Source organism: Rattus rattus, chromosome 1 (assembly GCF_011064425.1).
Source record: "Rattus rattus isolate New Zealand chromosome 1, Rrattus_CSIRO_v1, whole genome shotgun sequence".
Classification (NCBI taxonomy): domain Eukaryota; kingdom Metazoa; phylum Chordata; class Mammalia; order Rodentia; family Muridae; genus Rattus; species Rattus rattus.
The window spans coordinates 233,093,028-233,114,030 of NC_046154.1; the positions used below are offsets into that span (position 1 = coordinate 233,093,028).

A 21,003-nucleotide genomic window follows, 5' to 3' on the forward strand; every position below is an offset into this window, starting at 1 on the left:
GCCAGAATGTAAAATGCCTTCTGCAGTAGTTTGCATGAGAATGTCCCTCATAGGCTTGGATATATGAACCATTGGTTGTCACTCAATGTCATTGTATGGCAAAGGTTTATGGAGTGCATCCTTGCAGAAAGGAAATATGTCACAGGAGGTGGGCTTTGAGATAAAAAGCCCAGTGCACTTCCGACTTGTTCCTTCTGCTTTGTATTGTTGTTGACATAGGATCTCTCAGCTTTTTGCTCCAGAGCCAAGCCTCTCCACAATGACAGACTCTTGTTCCCCCTCAAACTATAAGCCAAAACAAACTTGATTTTCTATAAGTTGCCTTGGTCCTGGCATTTTATCATAACAACAGAAAAATAACTAATACAACTTATTAGTCCCTCAGAAGAAAAAACTTAATACTATTAAAATTTTACATGCACATAATTCCTGATCCAGAAATACTACTTATACCTATTTTAGAGGAATATTTATACTTATTCTATGCAAAAATGTAGTTGTTGGCATTTTAAATATAATATATAAAGTAATACAAATCAACTGAAAACAACTTAAGGGGTCTAACTCATTCCAGGAGCAAGGTTCTTAGATGCTGGGGTTGATGACCAAGGTGAACTTCATGTTTTACAGTACTTTGTCTTTGATTTCATCGGACCCCAAGTGCATCTTTTTGACAAGATCATCAAAATCTCAGTAAGTACAGCATGGCAGGTGATGGTACTCGGGGAGAGGAGGAGAGACTCTAGACACTGGGGACAGCTCAGCATGGTTAGGGATGCCTGGGTTTAGGGCATATGTATGGTTGGTGACCATGGCACCATCAGGCTAAAGCTGAAAATCTCCAATATGGATGATTTTAGGAGGCAGAGCCATCTCAAGGGAATCTGTGCTTTTTGGAAGCAAGAGATAAACTACAGTAAACTTTTGCTAAGTGGATGTGGGAATAATGAAACATATGCTGCAGATGATATCTTAATTGGCTGCCATTTTTCAGTTATTTTTTTTTAAAATCAAGTTAATGTTATGCTTTTCTCTTGGGATAATATCTACCCTAATTAATCACAACCATCTTTTCTTCTAGGAAGTGACAAATAGAGGATCAAGAATAGAAACTGGGGACAGTTCGCATATGTCAGTCTTGTTATTGATAATATCCAGTAGGCAGAGAAAATAATTTGGAGCATTTCAGCATTCTTAAAAATTGCCTCTGAGTGTGAACCTCAGGACATTTCCAAGGGGGAATTGGATCTGCTAGACAGATCTTTCTCAGCCCATCCAGGGAGGCCGTCCAGGGGAAGGGGAAGTTTATCCACAGATCCAGACTGAAGAGTATATATAGTGAGAGCCCTGGGCTTGCCGGGACATTGTCATGCACCTAGGTCATGAGTGGCAGGAATGGAAAGTAAAGATGTTGAAGTCATATTGTCCCAAGTGAGAGCAGAAGTGGCCAGTTGGTACCATGGCCAACTGCACAGTATTCAGCCGAGGGTCAGGGAACAGTGGGTGGCAGGTGGTGACATCTACTTTAGTCTCAGAAAACAGCCACTTTGTCCATGAAGAGGGGTATGAGGCTGGTTATGCCTGGGGCTGTCAAGTTGCGGGGGTTAAGAGTGATTAAGTGCTTTTCTCTAAAGACTTCTCAAAGACCAGGATTACTACTTGCTATTTTATGTTGGTAAAAAGTGCACAGAGAGTAAGGGAATGGTCCCTCAACAGTCGCAGCAACTCAGATGAGAATCTCAAGGCTGACTCTTCATCTTAGAAATCCCCCTCCCTGTCCTGTTTTTACCACTCTATCGCACACTAGATAAATACATATCTGATATGACCTTTAACCTCAGCTGAATGTCGATAAGGTCCTGTCTCAAGGCCTGGGTCCCAATGGTATCATGACACCGTCCTTCCCAAGAGCATTAGAAGAATGTGGCTCTTGAGGAATGAAACACCACCAAGACCCAAACCTTCTTAGCACCTGAGTTTCAGGTGTGATGACAAGGATGCGGAAGATACTTTGAGAGCTGGGGCGGCTTTCAGGACTCTGTGCCATCTCTGGCACTCCTGCAGCCACCCAATGACACTGGCTCTGGAGAAGCTAAGCTCGTAACCATAGACGTCACATCATAGGCAAGAGTCATGACTGTATGCAGGATACCTGGACTCTTAGACATAGGATGAAAGCTCGTTTTCGTGTTTCATTCCTTCTTTGGGAGAAGACACTGTTTTGCTATTCTTAAATGACTCCTAGGGAGACTCAAGATTTTAAAGGAAACCCCTCCCTCTTATGTTTAATACAACTTTCCTGCTAGTTCATAACCTAAAAGTCAGTGTGAATGAATGAATTCAGCATTCAATAGTTAAATAGTTCAGTCATAGTCATGTATTCTCAGCACTTAGACAGTTATGAGTCCTTGTATTAACTACCACAGAATCTGACCAGGGCAGAGAGCAGCACAGATGTATATGTACAAATGTAGGTATTTAGAAGGCTGTTTGATAGCATGGCCATTTAGCAAAATAACAGTAGTGGGTTCCCTTCTAGGGCGTGTTACTTCCCTGTCCATGGGGATTTTGACCAGGTTTATATTACTAGGCATAAATTCTCTCAGAGCAGTCCTCAAATCAGAAAATGTTTGACTACTCAGAGTCACGAGACTGTTATGCATGTAAGAGCAAGCCAGCCAAAATTCCAGTGTGAATGGGAGAAGGACTCGTGAGGGCTCGTCCCTACCACAGGTTTCTGGAATCTTAGGGGACCTGCTAGGTTGGGTTCAAGAGCCCCAAACCCAAGCACATATAGGCAGCATTCACTGGACTCAAAGGGTTCTAAAAAGGAGGTGGGCACATGAATTTGGAAGGCATACATGTTAGAGGGTCCCAGGAAGAGTTGGGAGGGGGAAGAACAAGTGTGGGTGTGATAAAAATATATTGTGTATTTGTGTGAAATTCTCAAATAAGAAATTAAGACTATTAAAAAGGCATGGTGTGGGGGTGACTGCAATTAGATGCTCTTTAGACAGCATGGCCCCAGTTTAGCTAAAATAACAGGGATATAGTCAGGTGCATCTAGTAATGCCATCTAGGGCTGGCACCGCCTATAGGCCCCTGTGTGGTTTTGTTTGAGAGTTTTTTTCCATCTTTCACAGGGACCTTTACCTTGTGAAAGGAACTTGAGACAGGCCTTGGGGAGTCATGTTAGTCATGGAAAACAAGGCTGGTAACAGAGGCAGCTTTTTGTGTGTGGTCCTAAATAGCTCCTCTGCTGAAGCCAAGCTGCCCTTGTTTCCCCTCTGTTCTCTGACACTGGAAAATCACAGCCACAGAGGGAGAGGGAGAGGGAGAGGGAGAGGGAGAGGGAGGAGTAGGAAGAGAAATAGGATAAGCTATTCAGAAGCTTCTAGACTCTACCATTCATCCTTCTTTAAACCATCCATTAACTCATCAAACATTCATTGAGTATCTGTCATGAATGAGGTACCTGGTAGGTGAAATACAAAGAGACACTGCCCTCGATCGAGGAAATCAGGGATTTATGTTAGTAGGAATCTCTGAGGCACCTCCATGATGCCATGAAGTTCTTGGGGCCCTTGGGTTCCAGTGACAGAGATGCCACTACTTCTGGAGAATGGCCCCTTCATTGCTGAGAGATTCTGACTAGTATAAGAAATAGCATCCTTAACGGAGCTGAAATCTTAGCCTGTGTTACCTAAGAACCAGGCAAGAAGCCTGACCCCCTTTCTGGCTGCAGCATTCTAAGACTTGAAGGCACTTCAGTCACAGCCTTCTTTCCGACAGCCCCCCCTTTTCTGGATTAAAGATTAAACTATTCCAGTTTTCCATAAGCCTCCCACACACTGTGACTTCTATGCATGGCACCAACTGTGTCACTTTCCTTCAGGACTTCCTCATGGTGGTAGGGTGATAGCAGCCTTTTAGCACGCTGCTGTAACCGAGATAGGCACTCTGCTCCCTTCTAATCAGAGCAAATGCTATATTGTATGGAACTCACTCTATGGTGCAGTGCTAACACAGCTCCCAGCAACACATACTAGTTCTAAAGAAAGCTGTGAAAGATGTTTTGGAGGCTGAGGAAAGAAACACCAGTGGCAGCTCTGGAGATCGCGGATAGATACTTGGAGAAGGTGACTTTTGCTCCAACAGTGAAGGATAGGTCAAGTTCGAGGAGGAAGAGGTGGACGTTAAGGAGTAACTTTCCAGGGTCTATTTGATTAAAGAAATCTCTTGGGTAGTGAGAGTGTCAGGCGTCCTTCACCCGATGAAGGGAAAGGTTGCTCGAGAAGGAGGCACAGGTGAGACACTCATGGAGGCCACTCTGGACCCTGTCATTGATGAGCATGTGTGTGTTTGTGTGTGTGTGTGTGAGACTATGCTTCAGACAAGCATAGTCAAACCCAGACAAGGATCAAGTCCTAGAGATCTCTTAGGCGAACCATGAATCCATTTCACCGATGTATCTGCAAAGACAAATGTTGCAGGTTGGTGCTGTATCCTCTGTAGGTCTTACATCACAAGCTGATAGGAAGCATCCTGATTGGCTCTTTCAGAGTGGATGTGGGGACGGTGTACAACCAACCTGGTAAGCAAGCTCCACCCATCCATCTTGCTTCTTACCCTTCTTTGGTTGACACTCTGCTTTGCAAAGCAGGGATTTTCCTATGTGATTCACTAGACTGAAAGTCTCCCAAATGCCTGTGATCTGTTGGAGGAAATATCAGAGGGTGGGAGAAAAGATGAGGGGAAGGAGGAGAGTGGGATAACCTGAGGACTAGGGATATCCACAAATGGCTACTATTGTAAGCATCAGAGAGAGACCATACCCTGTGGGTGTGGGAGGAGATCAGGGAGCCACTGTCCATCTGCAAAGGATACTACTTACAAGATGTGTTCATAGGTCATCAGTTCTGTGACAAGTGGGCACTGCTTACAGACCCCGGTGACATCAGGACTGGCACCAAGGGCTACCTGAAGTGTGACATCAGCGTGACCGGGAAAGGCGACATCTTAAAGACCAACCCCAAAACCTCCGATGCTGAGGAGCAAATAGAGAAGTGAGATAGAGCCAACCAGAGCCATAAAAGAGAAATTCTCTGCCCTTCTTTATGCCTCTTTCCCCTTTCCACTCTTTTCTGAATGGATGTGTGAGTGCTGCCCACTCATGGCCTGTCTATCAGAGACTCAGCTCTGTCAGATGCCTGAATGCATCTTCTCAGAGCCATGGCTCTTTTGGAAGCTTGGATTTTCAGGCAAGAACACTGTTTCCCTGTAACAGTTTATTTTAGGTAAACCATTCTATTATTATTATTATTATTATTATTATTATTATTATTATTATTATTATTATTTTCTTGGAGAATTTTATATAATGTACCTTGTTCACATTCGCCCACACTCCTCCATTCTACCGTTCCCAGATCAAACTCCTCTTTCCTATGCACCTCATACTTCCTGTCTTTTTATTGTTGTTTAAAGAAAAGACAATTCTGCAGCATGTGTCCAGTCCTCCAGTTCTTATAGTCTTTCTACCACATCTTCTATGCTCTCTGATCCTTAAGTGTATGCATTATGGAGATAAGCCATTCTTGAGATTATATAATTCATCCACATGTAGCTGGGTTTTTTTTTTCTTTGAAAGAATCTTACTTTCAACTACTGGTTTATGACACACACACAAAAAAAAGGTTTTAAATTCTAGAAAGGAAACTTGGTTTAGTGATGAATCCCAGTGATTTTCTAAATCCAATTTTTCTTCCTTTCTGCCTTCAGCCTGTATATGCCCTTTCTCCTTCCTCTTTCTCCCTCCCCACCGCCCCAGAGCTGGGGACCAAACCCAGGGCCTTGAGCTTGCTAGGCAAGTGCTCTACCACTGAGCTAAATCCCGACCCTCTCCTTCCTCTTGACTGGCAGACCTTTTCACTTTAAAAATTTTCTTGTCTCCCTTTAGGAACCTTTTGATCCCTCAAGGATTTCCATCAGAGAGACCTTGGGCCAGGTTCTATGTGAGACTTTACCGAGCAGAAGGGTTACCCAAAATGAACTCCAGCATTATGGCAAATGTCACCAAAGCATTTGTGGGTGACAGTAAGGACCTTGTGGACCCCTTTGTGGAAGTGTCCTTTGCTGGGCAGACGGTGAGGAGACTTTGTCACCAATAGTGGCAGTTATGTTTTGCTTGGATTCAGAACATTTTTAACCAAATGAAATTAAGTAAAAAGTGCCTCAGAGAAAACTTTGTCACAAGAAGGGTAGGTGTTAGGTATCAGAGGTGCAGACATCAGCTACCCACTCATGCCTCATTGGGGATTGTGGAAAAGAACCATGGTTAGGTGTGTTACAACTTAGGATCAGGTAGAAAAACATCTTTCCTCATAGCTGGCTACTTCTCTAAACAAGAATAAGACAGGCACTGTAGAGTTGCCACTCTCTCCTAACCTATTTCTCAATTTCCCAGGCAACCATCCTCCTACATAACCCTAGACACCTCTGTTCTTTTCTCAAGGGCCACTGGGAGATACGAGGCCTAGGTTTGTGGTCAAAGCTGCAGTATGCCCTACTGGACTTTGAAACTTTGAACAACATGTGCTTTCAAAACATGTCCCTGTCCCTTCTGATCAGCAGGAATAAAAGCTGGAGTGAGTCTAAGTTGCGTTCAACTTGGAGGGCACATTGAATGTCATTCTGTTTTATGACAAGGAAACTGAGGCCCAGGCTGAAGCTTTGATTCACTCAAGGTCATACGTGACATGACGTTCACCCTGGTCTTTACGAGGGCATGACCTCGGGGTCTCACTATGTCTGCTGCTTCCCTGGAGACACATGACACAGCTCCTATGTATAACAGAGGGAGTCACTCAACACTTACCTGTTGAGTAGAAACCCCCAAGGACAACGATTCACCTTTGCCCAGTGCCCTGCATTACCATCTAGGCCAGCAGCAGTGTTAACAGAGTGAGTGTAGCTGATTTCACAGGCATCAGGGAGCAAGCCCAGAATCTTTGATTAATTCCCTTTGCATTAGGTGCTTTGAAGTGTTTTCTTTAGCCACGTATCCCCATGGCTCACATCCTGGCTCCTGTACTTTCAGGGGCGAACCTCTGTGCAAAAGAATTGTGCTGATCCTGTGTGGCACGAGCAGGTGGTCTTCAAGGAAATGTTCCCCCCCTTGTGCCGGAGGGTGAAAATTCAGGTGTGGGATGAAGGCAGCATGAATGACGTAACTCTGGCAACCCACTTCATTGACCTGAAGAAAATCTCCAATGAGCAGGATGGCGATAAAGGTAGAGCTTTGTGTGTCTGACTCGGAAGTGGGTCTTAAAACCATAGTTACCTTCAAAGGGAGAAGACCACGTAGGCCTGTACTAATACCTTGCATGATTCTGTGGTCTGTGGCTTGGCTTGGTTAAGCTCATGATTGAACCAAGCTCTGACTGTAGGTCTCCCATGACTACTGCTACCTACCTGCAGTGTGTGCCTGATAAAACCAAAGGTTGAAAAATTAAAATCTATGGGCCAGTCTGTCCTGATATGTGGTTTTGCATGGTTCTGTATGAACAGGTTTTGCATGTGGACAATGGAAACATATTTGCCCTACTTAAAATTATGTCCCCAGTCACTTGATGGGAACATATGAGCTAATGGGTGGCAAGGGGCTGTGTCCTCAGGGAGCTGGGAGAGCTTCAGGTTATCCACAAAGCCTTGAAGGTGGCAGGGAAGGAAAGAACTCCCACTCAGTATATGACTGGATTTCTAAAATCCCATCAGTGTGTGAGAAGTTCTAAATTAATCCCCATTTAAATTCATGGCCACCTTTCTTTGCACTGCATATGCATGCTGATTGACAAAATGCCTACATATCACATGCGTATATAATTAGAAGACCATGTACACACATACATATATGCATGTGTATGTTAAACATCTCATATGTCACATAAAGATGACATCAGTATAGCTGTTTTAGTTTTTCTTAACTAGATGAATATTTTCCAAGAGCAGAGACTTGTATTTTTACATCCGTCACAGACTGACATCACAAAGCCCTCAGTGAATGTGTGTTCTCTAGTTCTTCATATTACAGCAACACTCATCCATCTTCACTTTCTCAACTAGATGTCGAGTTGTTTTATTCACAGCAGTTTAGAAGCTTCTAGATGGTGCTCAGAAAGACAGATGTTTGTGTGTTAGAAGTAGACATTGGGGACCATAAAAATCTTTCCTATCTTTTTAACAATATTTTTTCTGCTTAAGTTTGCTCAGAGGAGAATAGAATCCAAGGGATAGAATCTAGTTTGCATAAATCAGGGTGGTAGAAAGGAGACATTTAGACAGAAAGAAAAATGTTTTCTTAGTGACTATGGGGGGACTGATAAGCAAATTATGACTCTCTATGTCTTTGCATCAGTGGAGTGTGTCCTAAGGGAGACACTTAGTAGAGGTTATCCTATTAATCTTGACAGGTGAATTAGGCACTATTAGCTTTTCCTCCACGTGAGGAAACTGAGGTACAAGGAAGTTAAGAAATGTGTTCAATCTCATGTGGTTGAAAAGTCCCAAGGCTGGAATTGAAACCCACAAAGTTGAGTCTTCTGAAACGACATGTGGTGCCTTTCAGAAAGAAGCATGGGCAGAAGGTGTGTGTCAGTGGTCATAGTTCTTGGGTCAGGGGCCATAGCTCTTGCCTACAATGTGAGAGGCCATGGGCTTGATTTCCAGTACTGAAAAGTAAAGGGGTGATGTGATGACAGATGTTCTCATGGTTGCCATATATTTTGTTCTATTTTGAAAGAAACCCCTTATGGTAGGAATAAATTAAAATCACCAGGTATTTTCAGGTCTATGTTTAAGAAATATTTTTGAACAATCATTTCTCACCATCTCTACCACCTTGCCCTAGTCCAAACTGTAGTGTCCTTAGCTTTCATGATGAAATTGTTCCCAAAGCAATTTTCCCACGTCCATTCTTGTAAACTTTCACATGGTAACCACAATGGTCTTAACTGGTTCTCAACTGGAATTCCCACTGCTGAGACCTTTTAATACAGTTCCTCATGTGGTGGTGACTCCCAACCATAAAATTATTATTGTAACTACATCATGAATTGTAATATAAATATCAGATATGCGACCCCCAAAGGAGCAGTGACCTAAAGGCTGAGAACCACTGGTCTTAAGAGGCATGGATTTGATAAAAATCCCTTTAAAATGTTCTTAATGATACTAAGATAGTGAGCAAAGCTCAGAACAAGGTCTAAGGCCTCCCACCTATCCAAACTCTACCCATGTATCTCTGGCTCCATATTCTTTCCAGCTGGTTTACAGCCCCGCCCCTTCCTCCATGCTCCATCAATCACTGGTTTATAACCCCGCCCTTTCCTCCATGCTCCATCAATCACTGGTTTACAGCCCTGCCCCTTCCTCTGTGCTCCATCAATCACTGGTTTATAGCCCTCCCCCGTTCCTCCATGATCCATCAGTCTATTGTTTTCCTAGCAATAGAAGATGTATCCCCTTCGTAGTGTTGATATTGTAGATATTAATGTAAACATTTCTTTGTTCAATCCTTGTATCAGCTTGTCCTCTGCTGAACTCCATAATTGGCATAGAGCATGCTCCCTAGCTCATGTTCGGAATAAGTAAACATTTGATGGTTAAATGGAAACAAAAGGGTGCAAAGTGGCCTCAATATTATTTTTAATTTAATTTAATTTTTTTGCTTATTCACTTTACACCCCCCTCACTGCCTCCTCTCTCGGTCACCACTTCCCACAATCCTTACCCCAGTCCTCCTCCTCTTCTCCTCTGAGCATGTGGGGCCTCAGGGTGTCCCCCAACCCTGGCATTTCAAGTCTCTGCGAGATTAGGCACTTCCTCTTCCATTGAGGCCAGACAAGGCATCCCAGATAGAAGAACATATCCCATGCACAGGCAACAGCTTCTGGGATAGCTCCCATTCTAGTTCTTTAGGACTCACATGAAGACCAAACTGCATATCTGCTGCATATGTGCAGGGATGGCCTCTATAATATTACACATGTGAAAAACTGTAAATGTGTAAAAGAGATGGAAATTGAGCAAAATAGTGTCTTTGGAGAGGATGTCTTCTAAATATTAAATATTTTCTTTTGTCTGTATATCATACATGCTGCCTTACACTCAGGTTTCCCCTAGGTTTTCTTCCTACTTTCGGACCTGCCTGGATTAACCTGTATGGCTCTCCCAGGAACCATAGCCTCATGGATGACTACCAGGAGTTGAATGAAGGCTTTGGGGAAGGTGTGTCCTTCAGGGGCCGGATCTTGGTGGAGATTGCTGTGGAGATCCTCTCAGGTGGGGCCCAAGAGTCGAAGTTCTCCAAGGCTCTGAAGGAGCTGAAGCTGTCTTCTAAAGACAAAGACTCCAAATCTTCCAAAGGCTCCAGTAAGGACAAGGCCGACAAAGCTGATGACGGCAAAGCCCAGCAGGCCACTGACAAAACCAACTCCACGGAGGTGGAGGTGGAATCTTTTGCTGTCCCCCCAGAGGTAGGTCTAAGCACTGTTCCTCTATGCCTGATGGTAGCGGAGCCCAGGGCAAAGGGAGACAGCACTTGTCACAGGTTCCAGAAGACCTTCTCCTGTGCAGGTCTCTTCTTCCTGGCAAAATTGTGTTGGCCTAGTGCTGAATCTTTGGGCCCATTCTCAGTTCATGCAAGTATGACCATATGCTCATGATGAATTTCTTCTGCATTTCTCAAGCATGGGTCCCATGGGTACTCAAAAAGGAAGACAAAAAAGTAGCTGGAGGCATCGGTAGGAGGACTGCGTGAGGAAACTCTGCCTGTCTAGTTTGGTTTAGCTGCATTATCCTGGAGTACTTTTTGGATGTGACCTTGTAGGAAGAGGGAAGACAGGGGAGAATAGTAGGCAAGAAGCTTCATGAGAACTCAAGAAGCCCCACAAACCCAGGAGGAAATGGCAAGCCCACAGAATGCTTCTCTTCAGTTAGTTCCTACCAGAGACACATGAACATTTTCCCCGCCCAACTCTGTGTTAGTGGCAAGAGCTTGGGGTGCCAAGATGATATCAGCTGTGACTAGCCTCTCAGTGTTTATCCTAGTGATACAGTTTGTATTCAAGTGAGTGCATGAGTCCTGTGTGTCAGCAGCAGAGGAAGGTTGACCCCAGTTGATACTGGTTAATTCTGTCTGTGGGAATGTGTCTCAGGTCAACAGGTAGGGAGGCGATGGCCACTTACCCAGAGCTGTCCATTCCTCAGGAGACTGGGCAGACCTCAGAAGTGCAGTAGGAGACTCACCCTTACTTTTCGGGAGTTTTTTTATTTTTCTTTCTGGGATCTCAAGAACCCACTGCAGAGAACTGGGAGCACGGGATTGGAAACCTCGGCGTTAGTTCTACTCGTGGCTCTAATGCCAACACTGCCCTGGGTTGTCCTTTTTTCTTCAGCTAAATGAGGTCATACAGGTCACTCCGTCAAAGACAACATCTAGAGGCTGATGAGAAAGTGTGTATAAATTGCCATCAGATCTTTTAGCACGTACATAGTTAAGCTTGCAATGCCTTTCTGGCTGGTACCCATGGCTGGCTCCCTCCACCAAGGTGCAGCTGTTTAGAGCTTGCTACCTCTTGACCCTTTCAGCCCCTCCCTCACCACCTCTCTTCCAACTCTCATCTGGGAAAACCTCTGGAAATGTGTGATATCAGTTTGTTTGGGGCAGGACTGACATTTTCTGTGTTGGGCTCTGTGTGTGTGTGTGTGTGTGTGTGTGTGTGTGAGAGAGAGAGAGAGAGAGAGAGAGAGAGAGAGAGAGAGAGAGAGAGAGAGAGAGAAGCGCATGTATTCAGAATATAAGCCAACATTAGAAACTTGACTTTGAATTTGTGGGTAGGTTAATGACCACTCACATGCCTCCTACATCTGCGGCCATTCCTGCTATGGGCCAAGTTGTATAAGGACATCCAAGGAGAAAGAAGCTAAGGAAATATTCAGAATCTAAGTCAATATCCTTAGGATTGTTTGCTGAGAGTGCCTATTAAAAAGAAATTCTAGTAAAAGGCATGGGAGGTTGGGTAGGGAGTGGACTTTCCTATAAGTCAAGCTATAGAGAAGGCTAATGAGCTTCTGTGGAGAAGGTGGTAGATATGGGACAACTGAGGAGCTTTTCTGCCTCCACCCCCTCCTCATCTTGGTGTCTTATTAGTGGCAGTTTCTTGTCAGATTCATTACTTACCTGTTGTTGCACATCGAGTCACCTCAAAGCTTAGCAGCTTGAAACATCAAATCTTATTTTCCAGTGAATAAGGGGTTTGGAAATACCTTAATACAAATGGTTCTGGTTCAGACAGTCCTTGGAGGAAAGATTTTGGTAATGTGGATATGAAGGTGATTTAGTTGTGACATTTGTCACCCCATTGGTAGCCAGGGTTGGTGTGGCTGATCTAGCTGGCTAGGCAAGTGTCCCCTTTCTCCCTCACCACTCCTTGTACATCCCTCCTGAAGTTGCTTTCCAGGAATAGAGGAGGAGTAGTCTTTACTCAAGAGTATATGAGTAGCTGAGCTCCCCTGCTACAACCTCCTAACAAGTTCTCAAAATCTTGGCAGAGGCTATGATCTTTCAAAGGTATCACAGGATTAGAGGACCTATCCCAAGATGGCTGCCTGACACTCAGGAGGCCTTAGCACCTTGTTGGTTGTTGGTATGAGAATGCAGTTCCTTACTATGGAGACTTCCATAAATTCTGAATATCCTTATGACATGGTAGTTTGTTGCCTTCCCCGAGGGTGGTGGTGACCTCAGAGAATGGCCATGACCAAGCCATGACACCACAGACTGACACTTCTAGGTTCCTTCTTCTTGTTAGGAACAAATCCTCTGTTTTCCACAGCCAGAGCAGATCAATCTATCCCAATCAACCCTTTCTTGCTGTGTGTTTTTTTCTTTTTCAGCTTCCCAGGGTCACAGAGCTCCAGTGTCACTGTCAAACAGCAACTTCATGCACATCTGGATGCTGGGAGACCCTATGATGCTGCCTTTTCCTATTCTGCCTCATTACTTACCTAAGCTTCTTTCTCCTCTGCCAAACTCCCAAAGAACATAGCCAGCCATGGGAATGTGAGCATTTTTAAAGTCTATGAAAGCTGATTCAACAGCTCCATATCAAACATCTTGCTCACCATGGGCAAGAGTAAATACAGAGCCCAGTTCCATGGAGCTTATGCTGTAGAAGGGGAGAGAATAGATGCAAAAATATATCCAACAAGTTGGAAGTGATGGATGTTAGGACCTACACATTGCCGTTATTTATGGGGTGAGAAAGTTTGGTGTTTACGATTTTTGGCCTTTTGTGTGGGACAGCTGGATTTAAACTGTGTAAGTATGGTGCAGGGTCTAGTGTGTGGCAAGACGTGCTCACACCTCTTTTTGACTCTTTGGGCAGATGACTTGACCCCTATGCTAATTGCTTTCCCTTTGCTGAGACAAAACACTGACTAAAAACGACTTCAAGAGAGGGGTTTTGGGGCTCACAGTTTGAAGGTACAGTCCATCACAGTGGGGAAAAGCAGAGCAGCAGAAGCCTGTAGCAGCTGGTTACACTGTATCCATAGGCAGGAAGCAGAAAGATGAACTCGGTGCTCAGCTCACTTTGTGAGCTCGGTGTACATTATGTATCAAGCATTTCTCCAGTCTAAGGAATATTTCCAGAATTGGGGGGGACAGGGAGGCTAGAAATTGGAGCTTGAAGGATCTGAGAGATTAAAAGATAATTCAAACTATTCAAGTATTTACTTATAATTTGCAGGGCTTATATGTCTGCTCGTCACAAGTGTTCCAGGCCTTATTGTGATACTTTTGTCACAGATAAGGAAAGAAACAGCCAGACTGTAATGCCACCGCTCAAAGTCCAGTTGCTGGCAGGTCAGCTGGTTTGCTGCCACATCTGTCATCCTTGAGTCCTGCTCTCCCTCTAGTCTCTGTGGTTTTCACCCTCCTCCCAGAGAGTAAACTCAGCCCCCAGACTGCAAGATAAGAGGCTGGTAGATAGACAGTGACTAAGCTTTACACCCTGCTCTGCCCTGCCCTGTGTTTCTGGTCAAAAAGAAGCATTTCCTGGATCGTCCATTGCCACAGGAAAGGTCACCTCTCACCCAATTATCTGAAATCCTTTGCTTCTCTGTGGGTCCTAGTTCAGGATTCTTGTTCAGTTCACACCATGTCTGTGGGGCCACAGTTGTTTTGTTCTCTTAGCTTACTGCTAGGGAATTTAAGCCTTGCTGTTCTTTCCTTGGACTTTAGTAATCCCAGCCTCAAGCCAGGGAGCCCTTTTTGTATGTCTTCAACTCAGAATCTTCACTCAGAAACGGTTCCACATTAGGAAGAGCTACTTGCAAAGAACTGAGTATTCCCTAAGGTGTAGTGGCTGCTTCTCAACTTTTCTAATGCTGAGACCCTTTAATATACTTCCTCATGCGGGAGCTTTGCTACTGTTAAGAATTGTAATGTAAATATATTTGGGAGATAGAGGTTTGCCAAGGGGGTCGTAGCCCACAGGTTGAGAATCACTGCCTTACGGCCTGCCATAGTCCAGTCTTCCAGATGACCTGTAGGTTATTTGATCATGCAGCCTTAGTGAAGAATAGGACTTAAGCCATGACTGCCTTAGTCTTGCTGTGTGACCTTGGAAGCCCCTGAATCTTCCTGCACTTTATCTTATAAAGGTAAACGGTAGAGGTTGGAATAGATGGCCCTAATGTCCTTTTCAATATAAAATCATTTCTGATTCACATACAAGTGGATCCCTTCCAACAGCTTTCAGGGTGTATGGCATCCTGGATACACAGTGTTGATTGATGCTTTTGCTATGCCTAACACTTCCCTCTTTTTATCTGGGTTTCCTAACTGTGAAGAGACACCATGACCAAAGCAATTCTTAAAAAGACAAACATTTAATTTTAATTGGGGCTGGCTTACAGCATTATCATCATAGCAGGAAGCATGGCAGTGTGCAGACAGACATGGCGTGAGAGGAGCCAAGATTTCTACATCTTGATCTGATGTTAGCCGGGATGAGACTGTCTTCTGCAGGCAGCCAGGAGGAGGTTCTTCCACACTTGAGCACTAGGAGACCTAGAAGCCTACTCCCACAGTGACACATTAACTCCCACAAAGCCACACCCACTCCAATAAGGCCACACCTCCTCAAAATGCCAGTCCCTATGGGAGAAGCAATCAAACACATGAGTCTTTCGGGGGCCAAACCTATTCAAACCTCCACACTAATTAATTATTTAAGGAAATAAATGTGGACTATGGATCAGCCCCAAGGCAACAGGTTAGCATATGCTAATCTCAAAGAACACATGGGAATGTTCTAGATTCCAGGCTCTCAAAGTTGTTACAAGGAGTGAATGTGAGCACTGCATCTAGGCTGTACAGTTATGCTCATGTGTAAGGGTCCAGTGCCATGACTCCCAGCATCTCGTCTTTCATTTGTTGGGTCTAAACACCTGCTCAGTGCTGCCCTCCACCCCCAACAGCATCTTGGGAAGACACATACAAGCTCATCTTTTGCCATGAAAGGAGACTATTTTCCATGTATGTTAAGTTAGCAGTTTAGAGGGTGGTTCTGGGTCGTTTTAAACCAGTGGCTAGCTGACATTAGACTTGAGTTTGTTGGCCACGACCGCTGCCCATCTGCTTAGTGGCAAGGCATAGCATTTTCAACCGTAACAGAGTCAGACATCTATGGGTTATACCAGACCAAATGAGTTTCACTAACTTGGCTTTCTAGCAAGGAAAAGAAGCCAGCTCTGTCTAGCAATATGTTTTTTCTCTCTGTAGATTATACCAGAAAAGTATGAGGACTTTTTACTCTTTGGAGCCTTTTTTGAAGCTACCATGATTGACAGGAAGATTGGAGACAAACCTATCAGCTTTGAGGTTTCTATTGGTGAGTGCAGACACCTGCAGGGTTTGGGGAGTGTTTGTTTCTTGAATAAGTGAACTAATGCTTTACATAAGATGATTATATTGTGGTGGAGATTATAGTCAGGACCCCAAAAAGAGAGGATACTTCCCTGGCTACCCAGTGCCAACACATAAAGAGTAGATTTATTCCTATAGAATTTAAAAAACAAACAAGCACACAAAAACAAAGCAGTAATCAATGTAGGTTTGGATTCGGGGATTTGGGTTCCTAATCTTGGTTCCATTACTTTGGGATGACTTAGTTTCTCTGGGTCTTGGTTTCCTTGTGTACACAATGGGAATTATACTGACTCCTCCCAGGATTGCCTGATGTCTGATGCCACATGTCACACATCCAATAGAGGCTACAGCCATAATCCCCAGCCACCTTCCTTGGCTAATGCAGCTCAACTAAGAGCACTAATTCCATCAGAGGAGAACAGGTTCACCTCCAGGCAGTTCTGTTGCAACAGGGCAGAGGCAAATGGGGCTGAGACTCATCCTGAGCTGCACAGCTGGAGGCCAGGCACAGAGCCCCATGTCTGCATGGCCACAGGATGAAGATGCCTGTTAGAACTGTGAAGGACAAAATTCCGACAGGAGAGGCCTTGTCTTCTTTTCCCTTTTATTGATTTACTGAAAATAAATGCTTTTTCTCACATAGTATATCCTGATTATGATTTCTTCTCCCTCGATTCCTCCTCCTGGTTCCTCCCACCTCCCCCCTTATCTGGATCGACCCCCTTTCTGTCTCTCATCAGAAAACAAAGGTTTCTGGGGTTGGGGATTTAGCTTAGTGGTAGAGCGCTTGCCTAGCAAACACAAGGCCCTGGGTTCGGTCCCCAGCTCTGAAAAAAAGAAAAATAAAAAAAGAAAACAAAGGCTTCTAAGGAATATATTATGATATGATATGATATGATATGATATGATATGATATGATATGATAAAAGAATTAACACATCAGAATTGGTCAAGAGAAGGCATGAGAAACAGACACCACTTGTTTGAACAGTCAGAAAGCCCATAAAAACACCTGGAAGCTATTCTATATGCACGAAGGACCTGCAGTGTAAATATATAAATATAAATAGAAATATATAAATATAACATAGAAATAGAGAAATATAACATAGAAATAGAGAAATAGAGATATAATAAATACTATATAAATAAAAATTTAGAAAGATAATAAAAATCTTAAAAAGGGAAAGCTCTGATGTGACATTATGAGACTAGGGCACTCCTATGCTGCTGTTGAGGTCATTGTCTGTGGCCATTGACTGCTGGGCATGCAGTCTACCCTTAAGGGTTGTTTGCTTCCCCAGTGAGGCTCCTTGGAAGAAACTAAGTTTTCATTTGAAAGTGGTTATCGATTGGAAATTGTTTCTGGGTTAGCGTTCCCAGTGACCATTTCTCCTTTCAGCTCTAGGACCCCAGCTGGAGCAGTCCCTGTGCATGCTAGAGAGACCTTCTCTCACATGAAACCATTTCCTCCCAGACTGCCCCCAACTCCCTCTCTCCAGAACAGCCTCTCTTTAAAGACATGATGTCATCTTTGGGTACTCAAACTTCTCTCAGAGAGGAATCAGTTTTGAGAAGGTTCCTAATATTTTATTGAGCGGGGGGGAGGTTGGGGGTGGGTGGGAGGACACACCTGATTACCAAATGGCACATCCAGAATGATAGTATCAAGGCTCCATGGCGAATTTCATTGGTAGGAGGTATACACTAAGATATTAAAAGCAGGTATAACTCAGAGAGCCAAGGCATTTTGCTGCTAAGCCCAGATCACCTGACTTTAGTCTCTGGGATGCTCAGGTAGAAGGAGGGAACCCAGCTCCTACATGTTATCCTCCAACCACCATACTTACTCATAAATATATGCACATACACAAAGTAATGTAATAAAATTAAAGTAGGTAAAAAAAATAACATGGCTAAAATCTCCAGTGGATTTTCTTTTTTCCTCAACTGTCTTTCTTAATTTGCAACTTGTGTAGGCTTTACAAACAGGAAAATAAGAGTTGTTGGCTTTGTCAATCAATTTTCTCATTCTCCATCGGTTGTTCTTTCTGCCTTTATCCTGAGATCTTAGCCCCTTTCCGTGAGAGGGTGTGGGATATGCCAAGTTGACTGATCCCACTTGCTGACACCCAGCCTGTTGCTCTTGTCTCTGAAGGTAACTTTGGGAACCTGATTGACGGAGGGTCTCATCATGGGAGCAAGAAGAAATCGGCTGAGCTGATGGAAGAAGACGTCCTTCCTCTGCTGCATGAAGGAGAAAAAGACGTGGCCCATGACACTGCCATTTCTATGGCCTCCACCACTCACCCAGAGAAGCCTCTGGTGACAGACGGGAACAGGTAGGAGGAGACAGGGCAGTTGAGAAGAAAGTTTCTGCTGGGTGAGAATTTTTGCCAATTGCTAGAGCTGTTTCATTCAGCTTTCGGTAAGAGAAGAAACACATTCATCTCAGCGCTGGGAACCAGCTGCAAACAGGGAGAGCATTCTAACTATCCCTCTAGTAAATCCTTAGCTCCCCCCACCCCCAGCTCCCAACAACATACCTGGGGAATTCATCTAAAGCCAGAGCAGCCATGATGGTTACTGTTAGACCTGAGAGGAACCATTCCACAGGTGTCTGTTTAGCAGTCCAGACATTTCCCTAGGAACTGACTCCCAGTCTGCCTCCTTAGGCACTGCTCCTCTTTCCATCAGGCAGATCAGAGGCCCCATTTGGGCGGCTTGTGAATCGCTCACCAGACTCTTTCTTTCATAGCTTGCCCTCTCTAGACAGATCCCTCCTCTCAGAGTCTTTCAGCCTACAGTTGGAAATTGTCAGTTGTTCCCCTCCATATTTTAAGATTTCTTTTATTTTAAAATATATCCCTATCTGTGGGGGTGCTATGGGCATGCATGAGTGTACCTGCTGAATCCTTGGAGCGTGTCAGATCCCCTGGAGCTGGAGTGGTAGTTGTGAGTCACCCAACAGGGATGCTTGGAATAGAGCTCTGGTTCTTTGTGATATCCGCACACCCTCTAAACCGCTAAGCCATCTCTCCAGCCCCAGGTCTACTTTTCCTTCCTGTCTGAAGCCAGTAAGTGACAAGGTCTGGACAGTAAATCTTAGGTATTTTTGTGTCCTTAATTCTGGCCTTGTACTTCTCGTTACTAAGGACAAAAATACATGACAAACTCAACTAGAGGCACAAGTCCTTATATTTCATGGAGATACAGTCCACCATGATGAAGCAGGATTGGTAGCTGGTCACATCATGTTTACTGTCAGGAAGTAGAGAGTGGACAGGAAGTGAGCCAAGCAATAAATCTAGTAATCACTTCCTCCAGTGAGGTTCTGCCTCCCAAAAGATCTCCAACCTTCCAAAACAGTGCCAGCATCTGGTGACCATGTGTTCAAGCACACACAACACACACAGACACATACACACACACACACACACACCACACCACACCACACACACACATATACACATGCACATACACAGACATGCACATGCACACACAGACATACACAGACACACACCACACACACATATACATATAGACCACACACACAGACATAGACACATACCACACACACACACATATATACATGCACTTACACAGACACACACATGCACACACAGACATACACCACACACATATACACATACAGACCACAAACACAGACACATATGCACATACACAGGACACACCACACACACATATACACATGCACATACACAGACACACATGCACACATAGACACACACATATATCACACACATACACAGATGCACACAGACAGAGATATACACACCACACACGCAGACACTTATGCACACATACACACACACCCCACACTTACACACAGACACATACACACAGGTGCACACCACACAGATATATGCATATGTGGGCACACATAGACATGAATATATACAATAATAAAAATAAAATTAATAAAATTCCACTGAGTTTGTAGTCCTGGCCTTCTGGTTCTGCAAATATGTGCATTTGCACACAACCTCTGCTTGGTTGAGATGAGGACTAAATCAGAAGAGGTGACATCAGTGTAGGCTCATCTTTACATCCTCAAGACAAGTTTATTCTTGCTCAAAGTCACAGACTAGTGATGCTGGTCATCCGCACCAGCAGTTGTCACCCTGAATGGGCCACCAGGTACCTTCTCACTTGTTGCTTTCCCATTTGCACAATAGCTCACCCAATGAACCTCAACTGCCTCATGTCTGTGTGTGTCCTCAAAGCATAGCAACAAAACTCTGAAAACTACAGAGACAAAGACCTAGACTACCATTAGCACATGGTAGCCCAATGCAAAGAAACCCTGAGTCAAATACAATAGTGTGGGCACTTGTGTAGATGCAGGGTTCTCAGTGAGGTGATTTCAGAGATAAAATACAGTAGCTTGGTTTCTGACCTTTTGTCTTTGTTGTCTTGCTGTAATAACTTCAGTTCCTGCCAAGAGCCTCTTTTGCTTCCTTTTCTAAATGGACACCTGCTGGTTTATTTCATTTTTGCAGAGCAGAACAGGACCCCTTGCTAATTCTGTTGTTTACTTAAGGAGAAATTTATGTTGGAGAGTTAAAAGGGAACATTCCATCTTTCAGGCTGAAGATCTTTGTAGCTTTTTGTTTGAAAGGAAAATAAAATTCGTTTCTCCCTCCCTCTCCTCCCTTCCCCTCCTCCTTTCCCTCCCTCTTTCCTTTCTTCTCTTTTCTTTTTACTGCTCCATTTTCTCCCCCTCACTCTGCCTCTTCTGTGCCTCTGTCTACCCCTGCCTCCATCTCTTTCTCTCCAAACCACCATGAGTACATTCCTCTAAACACTCTCCACTTCTCAAGAGTCAGCATCACAGCCATTCTCAGCATTTTCCTTCTGCCTTCCTTCATGCATCTCTTTATGGTCTCCTATGCTTGTGAGGAAATGACTGGGAGCTGGGGAAACCCAATCATTAAAGCAGCTGTCATCAGTCAGGGAACACCACCATTGGGCTGTACCTCTTC

At 44.2% G+C, this 21,003-nt stretch overlaps 1 protein-coding gene across 1 annotated transcript in view; it reads left to right on the forward strand.

Moving 5' to 3' along the window:
- The window catches only part of Fer1l6 (fer-1 like family member 6), a 147,179-nt gene that overhangs the window by 42,018 nt on the left and 84,158 nt on the right, over positions 1 to 21,003 (forward strand). The window contains exons 7-14 of the mRNA XM_032915788.1: positions 631 to 693; positions 4,516 to 4,594; positions 4,910 to 5,066; positions 5,960 to 6,146; positions 7,100 to 7,292; positions 10,183 to 10,535; positions 15,851 to 15,959; positions 18,156 to 18,339. Of these exons, the coding sequence (XP_032771679.1) occupies positions 631 to 693; positions 4,516 to 4,594; positions 4,910 to 5,066; positions 5,960 to 6,146; positions 7,100 to 7,292; positions 10,183 to 10,535; positions 15,851 to 15,959; positions 18,156 to 18,339 (1,325 nt within the window). The remainder of the gene's footprint in view (positions 1 to 630; positions 694 to 4,515; positions 4,595 to 4,909; positions 5,067 to 5,959; positions 6,147 to 7,099; positions 7,293 to 10,182; positions 10,536 to 15,850; positions 15,960 to 18,155; positions 18,340 to 21,003) is intronic.